Genomic DNA, 17,642 nt, shown 5'->3' with positions numbered 1-17,642 from the left:
TTAGGAGAGAACTTTCCTGGACTAATGAGACATAAATGCTTAGACTCAAGCACAGTAAGTTCCAAACAGAATAAAATGCAGACATAGATATATACCTAGACACAATACATCGAGACAGAACTGCAGAATACCAAAGACAAAGAGAAGATCTGAAAAGCAGCCAGAGAAAAAACTGAGTAGGTTACCCAGAAAGAAATCCAATCATAGCAGCAATAGAAGCCAGAAGAAAATCGAATACAATCTTCAGAGTACAACAGTCCCCCCCTTAATCACAGTTTCTCTTTCCGTTGTTTCAGTTACCCGCAGTCAACCATGGTCTAAAAATATTAAACGAGTGGCGTGATGAAATCTCGCACCGTCTTGCTCTATCCTGCCCAGGGACCATTCATGTAACTTTTATTACAGTATATTGTTATAATTTTTCTATTTTATTATTAGTCATTGTTGTTACTCTCTTACTGTGCCGAATTTATAAGTTAAACTTTATCATAGGTACGTACGTATAAGACAAAACACGGTATTATAAGGGATTCGGTACTATCTGCAGTTTCAGGCGTCCCCGGGGCGGTGGCGGTCTTCAAACATATCCTCTGCAGATGGGGGGGGGGGGGGCTACTGTACTGAAAGAAAATAACCACTGACCTAGAACTCTATACCCAGCTACAATACTATTCAAGAGTAAGGGTTAAATAAAGCCTTTTTCAGACAATGTTAATCTACTGCCAAAATCGTGCCCTGAAGAACTGCTAAAGAATGTATTTTATAAAGTAAATTAAATCCAGATGGAAGGATGGAGATGTAAGAAGGAAAAAGAAGCAAACAGTAAACATACAGGCAAATCTGAACAAGCATAGAGTGAATAAGACAAAAATAATAACAATGAATTTGGAGGGCACAAAAACCAAGAAAAACTAAAATTCTAGGCAAAATTAACACACAAAACCATAGGAGGCAATCAGTGTTCAGGTGAAAAGTAACGATATTAACTTTTTGCTAAGCCAAAGGGGCATGTTAGAATTTTAAAGTAACCACCAAAGTATATGGAACAGAATGTGGAAGAAAAACAAAAAGAGGAATAGGGAAATCCAAGAAAAGGCAAAAAGTGAAAGCACAGAAAGAGGGATAAACAGAAAGTATAAAGTAAGATGGTAGGAAAACGTAAATATGATAATCCCAATCATGCTAAAGGACCAACTCTGGCAACTAAAAGTCACAGATACTGAGAGAGGATTAGACCATACACGTCTCGTAGCTACAAAATTCACTCCCGAAAAATAAGTGCTCAGAAAGGCTGACAGTAAAAGGTTGGAAAAAAAGACACCAGATAAATACTAACCATAGAACTACAGAATAATTACATTAATACCAGGCAAAGAAGACATTAAAGGTAGAAAGCACTATTAATGATAACAAAGGTGCTACATAATGCTAAAAGCAACAATTCTGCAGTAAGATGTAATAATTCCAATCCTGTATACATCTAGGCTGGTACAGAAAAATTGACAGGCTTACAACAAAGACTTGACAAATCCACAATCATAGTAGGAGATTTTAGTACACCTCTTAGTAATTGACCAAGGGGATAAAAAGTTGTAATGATCCAAATATTTGCACAACACAATTAGCAAGCTCACTTTAATGGACTACATCCAGTTGGAAGAATACATACTCCTTTCCAGCAAAACGGAAGGTTTAAAAAGAAAAAATAACCATGTAATAGCCCACAAAGAAAACCTCAACAAATTTCACGCAATCTAGATCAGGGGCCAACAAACTACAGCCCTCAAGCTAAATCTAGTCTGCAGCCTCTTTTTGTAAATAAAGTTTCACTGGGACACAGCCACGCCCATTTGTTTATATACTGTCTATAGCTGTTTTCGTTCTACAACAGCCGAGTTGAGCAGTTGCTCAGAGCATAAAATATCTACTATCTGGCCATTGTCTAGATCATACAGACCATATTATCTGACCACAAAGCAACAGCAACTATTATTAGAAATTATTACCATAAAGATAACTTTAAAACTATGTATTTGGAAATTTAAAAACATACCTTAAAAAATCATCAGTCATAACAAATAATCAAAATTAGACTAACAATAAGAACTGAACAATAATAAAAATGTAGGATGATACTTAGATGTTTACACTAGAAAAGTCTAGTTATTAATCAATGAGTTAGGCATCCAACATAATTACTGCAGTTAGAAAAAGAAGAGGATAAATTCAAAGGAAATAGAAAGAAGAAAGTAAGAACAAGAAGAAATTGAGACAAACAAAAACCAAAACAAAACCCTAGATAAGAAAGGGTTTTAAGACATAAGACAAACGTTGGGAAAGACTAATTTAGGGAGAAAAAAAAAGAAGACACAGATAACATTAAGAATGGAAAGGGGACAAAATGGCATAGCAGAGATCTAAAAATTAATTAAAGCAATTTACAATGTATGACCTTTGAAACAGGTCCTTTATTATATCCTCATTTGGCAAACAAGGAAACTAAAACTCGGGCTGATCGGCTGCCTTGCCACAGCAGCCAGAACTGGAATCCAGGCTGGTCCACCTAACTCTCGAGATGTCACTCTTAGTCACCACACTATCCTTGGCTCTCCAGGTATGAACCACTAGACCACGGTGCATTACCTGAAGGATGTAGAGCTGAGGGGTAGAAATCAACTGGAGTCCGAGTAGGTGTGATTCGCGGGTCCATGTAGGAAGGCATCATCATCCACCTGGGGTCGAAGCCTAGCATCTGGGGATGGTGCGGGTAAAAGGTACGCTGCGGGTGAGAAGGCGGCGGGTACACCGGCTGCCAGTGCTGCATCTTGTACAGCTGCTCCTGGCCAGGGAGGAAGAGAAGCCCGGTTAGACACTTGCTGCTGGGTGCAGAGACACTGCCCACCTGCACACTCGTCCAGGTTTCCGGCAGGTAGCGCAGAATGCCCACTTGGAACAGAAGGTCAAGGAGGGAAGGGATGGGCAGCTACTCAAAAGGAGACCCCAGTGTATTATGGCTTTCAGGCTGGGGTCCCTCTCCTAAGCCAGGCCATTATCAAAACAGGGCTAACACACTCCTCTGCTCCACAAGACAGACCAGATTTTCATTTATATCAAACAATTTTCTGGAACTGGCCAAATGACCAGCACATCTCCCAATAAATCTCTGGATACTGGCCTCTTCTCTCCATTTCTACAACCACTACCTGAGGACAGTTGTCATCCTCTGTCTAGACAACTAGAAAAGCCTCTTCAATTCATTCTCCGCATGCAATTAGAGTGACCTTCTTCACACACACACACAACCTGATTATGTTGGCCCCGGCTTAAGAGCTTTTAATAGTTCTCTACTGCTCTCTCTACACCAAAGCCTCCACGTGATCTACAGGGTCCCTTGGGATCTTGGTCCCTCTACCTCTCTACCTGCAATACACATGACTATCTTTTACTCTCTGCTCCATCTGGATATATGCTTGCCTGTCGATCCCCTTTGGGACTTGGTAATACCAACCTCTCTGTCTGACAAGTTCCCCTTCTTTCCATTCCCAAACTTGGCTCACCCTTACTCTTTCTTTAGGTTTCAGCTATAAACAAACAAACAAAACACTTCCTCTGGGAAGCCTGTCATAATCCCCTGTTCTCACAGCACTGATTTTTCTCCTTTGTAGCACTAACAATAGCTTATTATTTTTGTTGCAGGTTGCCCTCAGTAAATTCTACGAGACTGTGCATGCCTAGTTCCCTGTGGCATCCTCAGTCCCTTGTACCACACTCGGTACATAGATGATACAAAAAAATTTTTTTGCATGAATGAATGATCATAAAGAATTAATCAACAGAACGTTCAAAATCAAGGCCCTTGACTCAGAGAGCTCATTTCAGACCCTGCTCTATTCCACCAGCGCCTCCCAGGTGCGACTTCCTGAGGTGAATCCTAGGTCAGCATTCCAGCAGGGCTCTATGCTGAGTCAGACTAAGAAGATAACCTACTCAATGTGCCTTCAGCGCATACTCTTCCAATCTGCAAGGAGAAAAATGCTGCCTAACCAGCCCAGCAGGCCAAGACAGTCCTGGGCTGGATTCCCCATGTAGATGGTTCCTGCTGGCACTCACAGCATCTTCTACAAGCACTCAATAATGCAGCTCATCAGTCAAGAGTCTTGAGTTACTAACTCTCCCAGTCTACACAGGAGGCTGCTAGTCTCTACTCCACAGCTCCTCCTTCTGTACCACCCCAGGGTCTCCAGGGAACCTGGCCAGACAGTCTGTTCACCAGATTCTTTCAGGCTGCCCTAGTGCTGACAGGTATCTTTCTAGTCTTAAGAAAGGATTTACCCATCACTGCCTTTCCTAAGTCAGAAGAGCAAGCTAGAGCAATTGTTACTGTTGTATTTAGCTCGTCACTCCAGAGATCTCCTGAATCAGTAATTCTACACCAAGTCCATAAGTAGTTATATAGTACTCACTTACACTACAATGCTGTAAAGGCACAATTAATGTAACTCTGCCTGTTTCAAAGACAGGACTCGGTGTGAGCCCCTAGAATAATTCCTAGGAGTCCAAAGAAGAGGATCTGGAGTGAAGGTTCTAAAGGAAACTAAAAGAGATGCTGCTAAAAGGCTTAAAACCTTTATTATGTTTCGCATGGAATATGTTTGAAACATTGTCAGTCATTATTAACAGTAATTTCTCGCACAGGTAGCTGTCAAGCACTCACTTATGCACAAAGTGCTATCGGGTATCATCTCAGTTTCCAGCCAAAACGCATTGTTAAACAGTAACAATTAATCTGTTCCTCCCAACTGGGCCAGATTACCAGCACTACAAGAGGCTGGTATGATTACTACCATCACGTACATGATCTTCTTCAGGGTAAAAGGCAGGCAGGTCCCTTTTAAGGTTTATGAAATGTCAGTAACGATAATAATACTGATAAACCAGCTTACGGACGTCACTTTCCAAGGCCCTCACAGCCACGCAGAGCAGCAGGTATTCATTCTTGAAGGTCAATAAACCCCAATATGGATTTTATTCATTCACAGGGACCTCTATCATTTAGAGAAACAAATAATGGCCAGGGACTGACACACCAAGGTCACAAATTCTGAGGTGTAAGTCTTAGTATCTCTGCTTGTGCTGCTCAGTATTCGGGTCAGTTTACCTTCTGAATGTCTTCTCTGTTTACCTGTTGCTGCTGCTGCTGTTGCTGCTGCTGCTGCTGGCGCTGGAATCTGGGAGGAAGTGACTTCTGATATTTGCTGAACTCCTGTGCAGGGGACCCAGCCTCCCTGGCCTCTTCCTCACTGCTGCTGCTCTGAGCAGCAGGAGAAGCAGTTGGTGCTTCTTCTGAAAATGTGTTGGGGGCTTCCTGGGCAGGGAACTCTGGGGAGCCTAGAGAACAAATCACCAGAGAAATGGCTGTGGTGGGCTCACAAAAGCTCTGCCAACCAAACACTTAACAGCAAATGCTTTTTCTTTGTGGGCACACACAACCCACGGCCAGACCATTAACGTCCCCGAACTCTGGCACTGTGCTGAATGGTTTCCGTGCACTAGCTCATGGATCCCCTACAACACACTGGGAGGAGGTTTTATTCCACCATCATTTTAGACATGAGAAAACTATGGATCTGAGAGGGTAGGTAAATCACCCAAGGTCAAAGAGCAGGGACCGGATTCCAGGTGGAAGAGGTTTTATTACAAAGGACCTAGTAAATCAGAAAGCAGCCACAAACTCAATGATGCTCACATATCTATCATGCAAACAAGTTGTTTAGCTTCTCCTTGGCCATTTCTTCATCTGTAAAATAAGGATCTTAACTGCGCCTACCTCACAGGTCTTTTGTGAGAATTAAATGAAATAATCCATGTATTTAAAATAGTGCCTGACATGGAGTAAATGCTCAACACACTATCCCATCACTATTCTCTCTGAGATTTCCTTCTCTGGGGCCCCAATTCCGCTTTATATTCTTAATCCTACTGCTGAGGGCTAACAAACCCTGATACAAAGGTTCATGGACCCAGAGGTGCATCCCAGAGGAATGCTGCAGATAGGTAGGGGTGGGAAGGTGGGGGAACTTCTGAAGTGAGGAAGGCAGACCAGATGCAATGCACACTCAACACCCAGGCCCACCCTAGATCAAAAGACCTAGTCTTCACGTCCACTCAGAGAACCAGCATCAACAAGCCACACTCTCCATCAGCCATTCTGAAAAATCCTCTAAGACTCACAGTCTTCACTCAAAGCTTAATGAAATGAGGTCAGGAGGAAAGTTGCAAATTTCCCTAAGTTCCTTGGCCAGAATAGTACTGATGACTTTTAGATGACCAATAAGTCCTCCACCTAAGAAGTTTTCAGGGACTGAAACAAACACTGTACCCTTGACTCGTAACAAGAACGCTGATCATATTCTTAAAAACTGCTACCAGAGACATTCTCCATTTTACAGTGCTGTTCAATGTCTCTTGCATTAGTGTGAACCATCCTCTTAGAATTAGTGCCGGGAAAAAATTATTCTAACAAGCAAGTGGGCTTCTTTTAATTCCATGGATAAGAATCCTATGCTTTTAATTAAGGTCCTCTAGCATTTGTATCTTTGGGTTGAGTATTGGCAGTAATGGTAATAGTGATAATGATGATGAAATTAATAATATTATCAGTAAGCATCTGCATGCTTTCTATATATACCGTAACTGTGCGAAGTGCTGGGAGGTACATACCATCATCTTCCTTTTTATAGATGAGGACGTAGGCTCCGGAAAGCAGAGATGCTTAGCCACTTAGTTTAAGATGCTGAAATACGATCTGAACCCAGGCATTTGACGTCAGAGCCTAAACTCTTAACTGATGTTTCCCAATATAATCTATCTAGTTGTAAGCCACAGATTGTACTGAGAAGTAGGTAAGATGCCAACAATAGGCCAATGAAAAGAGCCCAGTTTGTGAGCTGAGGGTCCATCTCTTACCTCTGTGAACAGCAGGGCCATTCTCCTGGAGGGGCACCTTCTCGGTGCCTGGAGATCGGGGGGCTTCCTTCTCTACCTGCTTCTGGGTCTCACTTGCCTTCTGGGCCTGCTTACACTTTTGGTCCAGCTGTTTGAGTTTAGCGGCACAGGCAGCCAACCTCTCTTCCCGGGCTCGGCGCTCCTCTTCTTCCCGGCGCTTGCGGGCTCGTTCCACGGCCTCAGACATCTCTGACTGGATGAACTTCTGTCGTGCGGGTGGCTTGTCCTCTTTTTCCTCAATGGACTGCTGCCGGAACATGCTGCCCATTGAGGACTTCTGCCAAGAGAAGGAAGTGCCTGATGAAACCGTAGGTCAAAAACTCAAGAGATACGAGCCACTACCATTTTGGGATCTGGTCTCCTTCCCAAGATCCTTGAGCACTTCTGAGAGGCAACACAGTGATTGCAATAAGCAGGTCTTTTACTGTATTTGGAAAAGGCTGGGGAAGTGCTACTTTTCTATACCTTAGCTCCGCATTTGTAAAATGAGGATAACAAAGGAAGCTCTTGTGATTGTGAAGGTGCAGTAATGTTTGCAGAGCACTCAGCACTGACGGACACATAGGAAACACTCAGTAAATGGAAGCTCTCACCACTGCTAATGGAACTGGATTAGGGCCTCCATGGCTAAATAACAGGTGCGGGAAACCCCACACTCACTGATTCTTCCTCAGTCACAAAAAAACTGCTCTACTCCTTCCCCTCATGAAAATATATAAACCTCTGGGCATAAACAGCCATGGAAAAACAGAAATTCACTGATACATGGTTTCAACAAAAAAGCATTTCTAAAACCATCTCTTTTGGACATTTTCCCACTTCTGAGTTTGTCCTTGGTTGCCAGTTACTAGACAACACCAGTGGCACCAAAGAGGTAGTGTTAAAACAAAAAAATCTCTCAAAACTTGGGAAGATTTCTCTCTGATCTGCAAGGAGGGAAGCTGCACACAGAACATAAATAGCATAAACGATGGGCAAGTTTAGCTGATCTCCAGTCACAATGAAATTCCAACAAGATCCAACTATCAAAAAAATATAATTTCCTGCTTTGAATGGTAGTTACACAGGTGTATACAACTGTCAAAAATCATGAAATGGAAAATACCCAAAATTATGCCTTTTTGTTGAGTAGATTCCAACTCATAGTGACCCTATAGGAGAGAGTAGAACCACCCCAGAGGGTTTCCAAGGAGCACTGGTGGATTCGAACTGCCGACCTTTTCATTAGTGCTCCTCCTTCCTCATAGCAGTGTATTAATGCGGTTTACTATTGTAACTCTTAACTACCGCCCCACCAGGCTCCACTTCTACCGCAATAAAATAAATATGCAACATTTATTGTAGTCAAGAACTCTCCTAAAAATTAATTTCTCATAATCCAGAGACAAGTACTGCAATTTTAAAAGATTATAAACTCACAGTTTAGAAGGATGAAGGTACTTTTTTACATAACAGTTGGGACCAAAGTGGGCATTTTTCTTTCACTTTGCCATCGAATGTTAACTTTTTCCCATGCTTTGCAACGGCAGCGTATTGTCTTGCTGCATACATATCCCTGATTATTTTTTTCAGCAGAATCAAAGGGTATACAGATGTCCCTTGGCATCTGTGGAGGACTGGTTCCAGGACCGAGGATATCAAAATCCATAGATGCTTAAGTCCCTTATAACCAAGACAATGTTTCTTTCACAAATTTGGTCAGAAAACTCTTTGGGATGTATAATTTTATTACATAGATTTTATAACTATCAACTCAACTTTGTTTATTAACAGTGTTACTATGAAAAGATCAAAGTGAAACCTTTTTTTAAATATTGAGCAACCTCAACCTATAAATGAAAAATTGAATTCCAAAAAAAGTGTTACTGGGTTTACTTTGTTTCACTTTTGTGTCCCCTGTACCTAGCACAGTATCTGGCATATAATGGTGTGGTGCGATTACTTTTGTGTGTGGCCTTTCTAGCCATGGTCTTGTGACTCCCACCCAGGTGACTGGATGGGGCTGTGCAAATAAGATAATTGTGGCCCAACAAGGGGACTGGTCAGTTTTGCCTTAAAGAAGAGCCAATTCCAGAGCAGAGAGGAGAGCCTACCACCACCAAAGAAGAAAAGACCCACAGCAGGGGTCGGGAACAGAGACCCACAGGAGATGGCCCACGAAGTGAGAAAGCTGAGTGCCTCTGGGCAGAGACTGAAGGCCAGAGAGAAGTGTACCTGACCCATGAATTTGGGACTTGCCAGCCTCCACAACTGCGTGAGCCATTTCCTTTACATGGTTCATCGAGTTCTGTGAGACACTGCAGCAAATTAGGGAATCTAAATACAGGAGGGAGAGAACTGAGGCGAGAGGGAGCAGTTGATGTTAGAGATGATAGAGTGGTACAGCAGCTTGGAAAAGTTAGACATCTGAGACATCTTCAACCTCCGCCTCATAGGAACCAGCTTTGTGCTGACCTTTATAAAAGAAATTTGTTTAAATGGGTATTCAATGGGGAAAAAAACAAGACTGAAGGTAAAGGGCATTACTTGTAAGAAAATATGGAAAAGGAGCTCTTTAAATAGCAAAGTACATTGAAAATGGCAAGTTTTACCAAGCATACTCAAAATAATGTCTTCCCCTTCTCCCACCTCTACCCCTACTGATTAATTCCCTCCTGAAGTCATTAGGTGTGGCAAAGAAGGTAGGCACCTGGTGCCAGAGGAGACCAAGCAGGCTGAGGAAGACATTCCTAAGGAGAGATGGCCCACGAGAAACTTCAGGGCACCCATGTGAGGGGAATGCCTGGAATGAGGGCACTGGAGTCCATGTAGGGTGAGGAAGGCATCTGTGCGAGGAAGAGAGCGTGGCAGCAGAAATGGAAGATTGGTCACATATGGAGGATTGACCAAGTATAAATATTACGGAAAACAGGAGAAAAGGAGCTACAAATACAGAAACGGAGAAAACTAGAATGAATTCTGCAAACTGGACTGGAATTAGAGGTATGAGTCTGAACTCAATGTTTCAATACAGACATAGAAATGATATAGATGTAAATGTGCACACGCGTGCACGCACGCACACACACACACACACACACACACACACAAATACATTCCCTAACTCCCAAGAGCAGTGAGCACTCCCGGTGCCCAGATATTGGTTTCCAAATATCATTCTTCACTAACAGGAACTAGCACTTCTTGGTGAAATGACTGATTCCAGGGCCAAGGCAGGGTAAGGACAAGATGAGCCTGGGGAAATCTTGTTCTGTCAGAAAGCAAGGAAGTGCTCAAAAAATGATGGAGATGTGTAAAAAGGACACAGAAGCCAATATGAAGAGGTTCTCAATGTTCAAATTAAAGACAACTTGAGTTTCAAAACAAATAATGAGAGTAACAGATTATAATCCAGTGAAATGTAAATAAATGAATAAATTGAAAGTTTGATGGGAAATGGGATATCTGCACAGTCTCAAAGCATCTCCTTGGAAAATTCTTATTAATTAAGAAGCTTTAAAGTGGGAAGCCTGACAGATCACCTTCATCAAGTGGTCAAAGTGAACACTTTGGGACAAAGGGAAATCAGTCACCGAGTTAGATACAATGAGAAGAGTCTGTCACTTCTATAAGATCCCTGCCAAATATGGATAACTTGAACCTAATGAATGATGAGGAACCACCAGACAAACCCAATTTCAGGAGCATTCCACAAAATCAACTGGCTCTTAATCTTCAAAAGTGTCAAAGTCATGAAAGTTAAGGAAAGACTGAGGAAGTGTTCCAGACTGAAAGAGACTAAATGACAATCAAAGGCAATATGTGACGCTGAACTGGATCCTTTCGCTATTAAAAAAAAAAAAAGACATTATTGAGACAACTGGTAAAAAGCTGAATAGAGTCGGAGAATTTAATGGCTAATTTCTTGATTTTGATGGCTGCACTGTGGTTATGTAAAAGGAATGTCCCTTTCTGGAAAGGAAATATATACCAAAGTGTTCTAGGATGATAGGGCATCAGGTCGGCAATATACTCTTCAAACGGTTCAGAAAAAAAAAAAAAAATTCTCTGTATTGTATTTCAAACTTTTCTATAAGTTTGTGACTGTTTCAAAATTAAAAAAAAAAAAAAAATTTTTAAATTAAAAAAAGGTCCACCTAGGACTTTTTAGGAACCCAGCCACTGAACTCTGTGGTGTACAAATGCACAACATACAAATGCTCAGCGAAATGATCTGTTGCAGTCTTTGTCTTGGAACTCTGGTCAAATGAATTTCAAAAGGGTGTGTGTGTGTGTGTACATGTGTGTGTGTCCGTCCGTCCCAGCTCATCTGCCTGGCACAGAACCCCTCAAGTGCCCATGGTACCTGATAGTCAGGGCCTGACGCCCAGCTGTGAAGCTTCCTGGAAGGTGGCTGAGATTCCGGCATCTTTCGGACGACACGGGACATGCCTACTGTCTCACCCCAGTCTTTTCCTTCCTCTTGGGTACGCTTGGCATCAGCACTGTCCGCAGAGCTCATTGACAACTGCCGCTGCCTTCTAGGGTCCCAACTGTTCCTAGGACAAACCACATTCAACATTAAGTTTTCCCAGTGAGCCCAAGGTCTGATCTTACTGGTTGCAGGCCTTGGGAATTTCTAAGTCAGCTTTCTATCTACCAATTTTCTCCATCACACTAGACACCCTTATGGGTGAAAAGACATGCCCAGAACACCAAAACTCAGCACCAACATTTACCAAGTGATTTATATACAAATCTCCAGGCAGGATATTTAATTTCTTACTTTATGCAAAGAGATGTCCAGTAAATAAAGGAGTTCAGGAAAAAGCAGGGAGTCAGTTATGGCCAACGTGTGTGCATGAGTGTATGTCTATGTACACACGTATGTGGAGGTGGAAGATGAGACAGGTAAGGTGGATTAGGAGATTACAGAAAGGGCAACAATTGCTAGTAACTTGTGACTTGACTTTGTGAGAAACACAGACCACATGAAGGTTCTTGATCCATCACGGAAGATCCATGTTTACAGAAGATGACTAAGGCACAGTGTGAAGGATAGGATGAAAGGAAGGAGATGAGTTGGCTAACCACTGAATGGTCCAGAAAAGAAAGGATGTTGGTCTCAGACAATGAATAGGAAGGGATGAAGTCAGGGGAAATTCCAGGAACCAATCATGTGTGAGGACATAAAGATTTCAAAGAGGATGTGAAAGCTGGGAGTTGGATATCATCAACCAGCACAGAGAACACTGAAAAAAGAACAGGTTAAGGGAGGAGGTGGTTTAGATAATCTAAATTTGAGGTGTCCTTGGTTTTAGCCAGTGGCAAAGTTGGGTGCAAAATCCATGTCTCGCTTGATTGGTTGAATATTTGACTCACAACAACTGAAAGAGACAAGGAACAACGTGTCCTACTGCTCCAATAAGTCTCTAAGATTTTATGTCTTGCCTTTGATTTAAATTCTTGATTGTACTTCTTTTTGAACTTAGTGTTCCAATAAATGACCAACAAAGATTTCATAAATACATTCAAAGTTTTGGGTGAAAAGAAACAGCATCAAAATAAATTACGCCAGCCTCAATTAGCTAATTTTTATGTATCATCAGAGAAAGAGTGGCAGAAGATCATTTCAAGTTCTCTCCAGAAGGAGCACTTACTTCTGGAGCTTTGAAGCAACAGATGAAATCACAAAGAAAGAGACTTGTGGACTGGACTATATAAAAATTCAATTATTGACAATAAAGAGGAAAACACTTGCAACAAACAACGAAGCATTAATATCAAACAATATAAAACAATCCATTCTAAAGGAAAACACAATGAGTCCAATAGAAAAATGTATGAATGAAACAGGCAATTTCACACAAAGGAAAGCATTTGTATTTCCTAGTACTCAACAAGAAAAAAATCGCAAATTAAAGCAATCATAGGCACTGTTTAAAAAGTAGTAGTCAATGCTACTGAAATTATGATAAAAACGAGAGGGACAACAGTACAATGAAGTATTATCCAAAGGTGGTATGAGTGAAACTGGACCAATAAAATGATTTTTTAAAAAAAAGATGGAAGTAGTCAATTAAGTGTGGTAAATCTGACCTGCTCTGCATACTGCTTCTCTCCCCTCCCCAGAGATTCCCAATGTACTTTGGCATACTCAAGGTTTGGTACATCTTGGAGTAAACAAGTCAGTTGAGCCCAGAGTGGTTTCCCAAACTTGCCTGGGCACAGAACTCTTTTTGTGCATGATACCCACAGACAACCTGTGGAACAACTGGTCTGCATGACACGTTCTCGGAAATAGTGGCACAGGGGTTACGATCACTAGCTTAGGACTCAGATCTGTCTGGATGCAAACCCTGGCTCCATTCCTTAACAGCTGTCTCAAGAGCTATCATTCCTTATCTGCAAAAGAGGAACAATATCTGCACCTTGAGAGGTTGCAGGGGTAACTATGAAATGCACTTGGCACAGTGAGCAGCACATGGCAGCACCAACAAGCCCTGCGGCATGTACATACTGGTCATGTCAGGTTACAATGGCATGATGCGTGAACCCGAGTGGGGATCCTTACCACTTTGGTCTGCCATCCTTCACAACTTCTTCCTCTTCTTCATCGTCACTGAATTTCAATTTCTCAGAATAGTCCACTTCTTCATGAAGGCCTATAACAGCAGGAGGGCCCAAGAATTATGAGAAAAAATGAGACTTTCAATGTTGCTTAGAGCACCACAGACCACTTCCTTGAGTTAAGAATTATGCCAACCCAACTGGTGAGTAAGTCAAGCTGCCCAGCGGCTACCACCAGAACAAACACTATGGATAAAAGCGAAGGGCCATTCTGGCTTCAGACTAACCTTCTCTGAGATAACAATTCTAAAATCTGGACAAAATATTAAAAAATATATATTTGAAAGGCAGAGGAGAGTGAGCAAAAACAAGCAGAAACCGGGCAGGACTCTACCCTTGCAATACAGAAACTTTACTAGTGAGATCTAAACAGACATTTCTCCTAAGAGGACATACAAATGGCCAAGCACATGAAAAGATGCTCAACATCATTAGTCCTCAGGGAAGTATAATAAGACAAATGGGAAAAAAAAATAAAAGGCATATAAATTGAAAAGATATCAAATTGTCCCTATTTACCACTTCACTCCCACTAGGATGGCTAAGATAAAAAAAAAAAAAAAAAGATGGCAAAGATGTAGAGAAACTGGAACTCTTATCCATTGCTGGTGAGAATGCCTGAGGTCTTAAAAGCTTGCAAGTGGACAACTGGTCTCTATTCATCTGGAGCAACAGATGAAGAAGGAGAGTCAGGAATAGGAGGATATGGAATGTATGGCTAACTGCCTCCATGAACAACTGACTCCTTTGCCATGAGACCAGAAGAACTGGATGGTGCCCAGCTACCATTACTGAACATTTTGATCAAAGATTCTATAGAAGAATCCTGGTCAAAAGGGGGAAAATGCACAACAGAATTTCAAATTTTCATGGACTCCAGACTTCCTGGAGCCATGAAGGTTGGACGAACACCTGAAACTAGTGCCCTGAGATAATCTTTAAACCTTAAACCAAAAATATCCCCTGAAGTCTTCTTAAAATCATATAACAGTTCAGCTTAAGTAGCAAAAAATAGTCTGCTTTCAGTGTTAATGGTCTTTTAAGAACTATCTATATGGGATCAAATTGGCAACAGCAAATCAAAAGATTAGATAGGAACCTTAGGGGGCAGTGAGTTTATGTTAATGGGGGAGGAACAACTCAGAAAAGATGTGCACAACTTGAAGAATGTAATCAACGTCACTGAACTGTACATGTAGAAAATGGTTGAACTGGTGTATGTTTTGCTGTGTATATTCTCAACAACAAAATTAAGAGAAAAAAAAACTTAAGATGTCACTTCTTCCTAAATATATTCAACACACTCCCAACGAAAATGCCTGCAAGCTCTTTGAAAATGCTGACAAGTTGGTTTTACATTTATATGTAAATGCCAAAGAACTTAGAATTGTCAAAATAATCTTGAAAAAGAACAGTACCTAAATTTAAGACTTACTATAAAACTACAGTGCAGTATACAAAGTATGAACAAATAGATCAACAGAACAGAGTCGAGAAATAGACTCACACTTACATAGTCAACCGATTTTTGGCAAAGGTGCCAAAGCAACTCAATAGAGAAAGGAAAGTCTTATCAACAAATAGAATGGAACTGGATATCTGTATGTAAAAAAAGAAAGAAAAAAAAAAAAACCAGAAGGAAGAAGGAAAAAAAAAAAAAAAGAACTTCAGTCCCTATCTCACAATATACAGAAAAATTTATTCAACATGGATCATAAACCTAAAAGTTAAAACTATAAAACATCAGGAAATATCTTCACCACTAGGGGGGAGGCAGAGATTTTTCAGATAGGATCCAAAAGTATTAACCATAGAAGAACAAATTCATAAAGTACACTTCATCAAATTAAAAACTTCTGCTCATCAAAACTGTCAAAAAAAAAAAAAAAAGGAAAGCCACATAATAGGAAAAATTTTTGCAAAATATTTACCTGTCAAAGGACTCATATACAGAATAGATAAAGAAAAAAAATCCTCCAATCTAATAAAAACGAAACTGAACAGACACTACAGTCCCTACAGATATACAAGTAGCCAAAAAACACACACAAAATGCGCTATTATCATTAGTCATCAGGAAAATACAAATTAAAAGCACAATGAGATACCACTATACATGCACTAGAATGACTGAAATTCAAGGGACTAACACAAAATGTTGGGAGAATGTTGAGTGACCAAATTTTCACAAATTGCTGTTGGGAATGTAAAATGGCACAACCAACCACCTTGGGAAAAAATCTGGATCATTCTTATAAATTTAGTCATACATCCACCAGGTATATGACCCAATAATTCCACTCCCAGATATACACTGAGAGAAATGAAAATATTATTCTTAATGAGACTGGATAAATAACTGTAGTATATTGATACAACAATGTAGAGCCTAGAAATTAGCTCTGACTCTATGGCAACTGGTTTTTGGTTTACTGATACATACACCAACATAGAGGAATCTCAACAGCATTATGCTGAGCAACAGGACCTGAGCACAAAAGAATCATAAAAGTCATATGATTCCATTCATATGAAGTTTTATAACAGGTAAAACTAATCTATGGTGAAAGTATTAAGACTGGTTGATTTTTGGGCAGGACGGCAGGAGGGGAGGAAGACTGACTGGGAAGGGACTGGGGTGAGGAAGTGTTCTATATCTTGACAGGGGTGTGGGCCACACAAGTGTATTAACCAAAACTGTACAATTGTGTCTTTCAATGTATATAAAATTTATCTGAAAACAAACAAACAAAAAGAACTGTTAAAAAAAATAATAATCAGGTAGTGGGATGAGGCATGGGTGGAGATAAAGAAACAAGAATGGAAGAATGTTGGTACTTACTGAAGCTAGGTGATGGGTAACTGGGAGTTCATTATACTATTTTGTTTTGTTTAAATTTTCCATTACAAAAGGTTTTTTTTTTTTAAGCGTTAACAGTAATATCTTCCACAGCTCTTAAGAACAAGACCGAAAGAAGACACCACTCAGTCAGGAAGCAACCACTGGTCTGACTGCAAATGAGGACCCATATGGGGCATCAAAGATGCTCTCCCCCTGCCCCCTCCTCATTCTCATCTTGCCAAGGGAAAATATACCATGATGTCAAAGGGCTTGTGTCCCTGGTAAGCAGAGACGGACTTCAGTCTTGCTTTTTCTAAACCATTTGTTTTAAGTCCACCGGGAAACACCAACCCACCTGCCCAGCCATCATCAGCATCAGTGTCCAGGTCATCAAGGCCCTTCAGGTTTTCTGCATTGATGATGGTAGGCCGCGGCGCTCGTTCCACCAGCTGCCTTAGTGGACGGATTGGGCGAGCCATTCCCAGCCTGTTTTCTTTTCTGATAAGGGAGAAAAGAGTACAGGTGCTGGACTTGTGTCAAGCATACAGCTAGAAGCAAAACCAAGTACCTTTCCAAAACTAAGTCCTACATCACAAAGGTTCATGTTTGAATTTAATGTTTAAATCATTTCCTTTAAAAAGAAATACATAATGAACAAATACATCTCAGAGAGAAGTTCTGTCTCATTTTGCAGTTTTATATGCTCAGTGCTAATGTCTAGGCAAAAAGCACGTGCCAAAATATCAACTCTCCCAGGAACTTGAAATCTTAACTCAATCTCTTGTCCAGCCCCAAATGCCAGTCACCACACACACTCTGGGGTCTGGGGTTGGTCTTTAGATTCACTGCGGTCTCTAGAGGACAAAGCACTTTCATACATTAGCCCATTATCTTGTCTATTACCACCACCAGCAGTAATCTCTATATACATGATTATAATGTAATAGCCTTACCCATCTTGGTCATTCATCTGGAACTGTCTAAAAGGAACACGGGGTTCAAGGCGGAGCTGAGGAAGGGGAAAAGATCCTCGTTCCACTGTACCCTGGTTCTCTGATGACTGTGGTGAACACATCTGAAACATAACATCAATGAACAGGATTTTCTGGTAATAGACCAAATTCTAAGCTTCACTTGAATTAAGAGTTTCTTTTGGAAAACGGAAAATGGGAGAAAGAAAACAAGA

At 41.0% G+C, this 17,642-nt stretch overlaps 1 protein-coding gene across 3 annotated transcripts in view; it reads right to left on the bottom strand.

The window, feature by feature from the left end:
- The window catches only part of PRRC2B (proline rich coiled-coil 2B), a 58,958-nt gene that overhangs the window by 26,089 nt on the left and 15,227 nt on the right, over window positions 1–17,642 (bottom strand). For 2 of the 3 annotated variants that reach the window (XM_004375771.2, XM_023730818.1), the window contains exons 7-13: window positions 17,410–17,531; window positions 16,812–16,954; window positions 13,559–13,649; window positions 11,351–11,543; window positions 6,967–7,282; window positions 5,183–5,388; window positions 2,644–2,839 (exon numbers count right to left, since the gene is read on the bottom strand). In XM_004375771.2, the coding sequence (XP_004375828.1) occupies window positions 2,644–2,839; window positions 5,183–5,388; window positions 6,967–7,282; window positions 11,351–11,543; window positions 13,559–13,649; window positions 16,812–16,954; window positions 17,410–17,531 (1,267 nt within the window). The remainder of the gene's footprint in view (window positions 1–2,643; window positions 2,840–5,182; window positions 5,389–6,966; window positions 7,283–11,350; window positions 11,544–13,558; window positions 13,650–16,811; window positions 16,955–17,409; window positions 17,532–17,642) is intronic. The other variant, XM_023730819.1, reaches the window with a different exon arrangement.

The sequence above is a fragment of the Trichechus manatus genome, unplaced genomic scaffold (genome assembly GCF_000243295.1).
Source record: "Trichechus manatus latirostris isolate Lorelei unplaced genomic scaffold, TriManLat1.0 scaffold00038, whole genome shotgun sequence".
NCBI classification, from domain to species: Eukaryota; Metazoa; Chordata; class Mammalia; order Sirenia; family Trichechidae; genus Trichechus; species Trichechus manatus.
The sequence above is the reverse complement of the archived record's forward strand: the minus strand, read 5'-3'. Positions and strand labels throughout refer to the sequence as shown.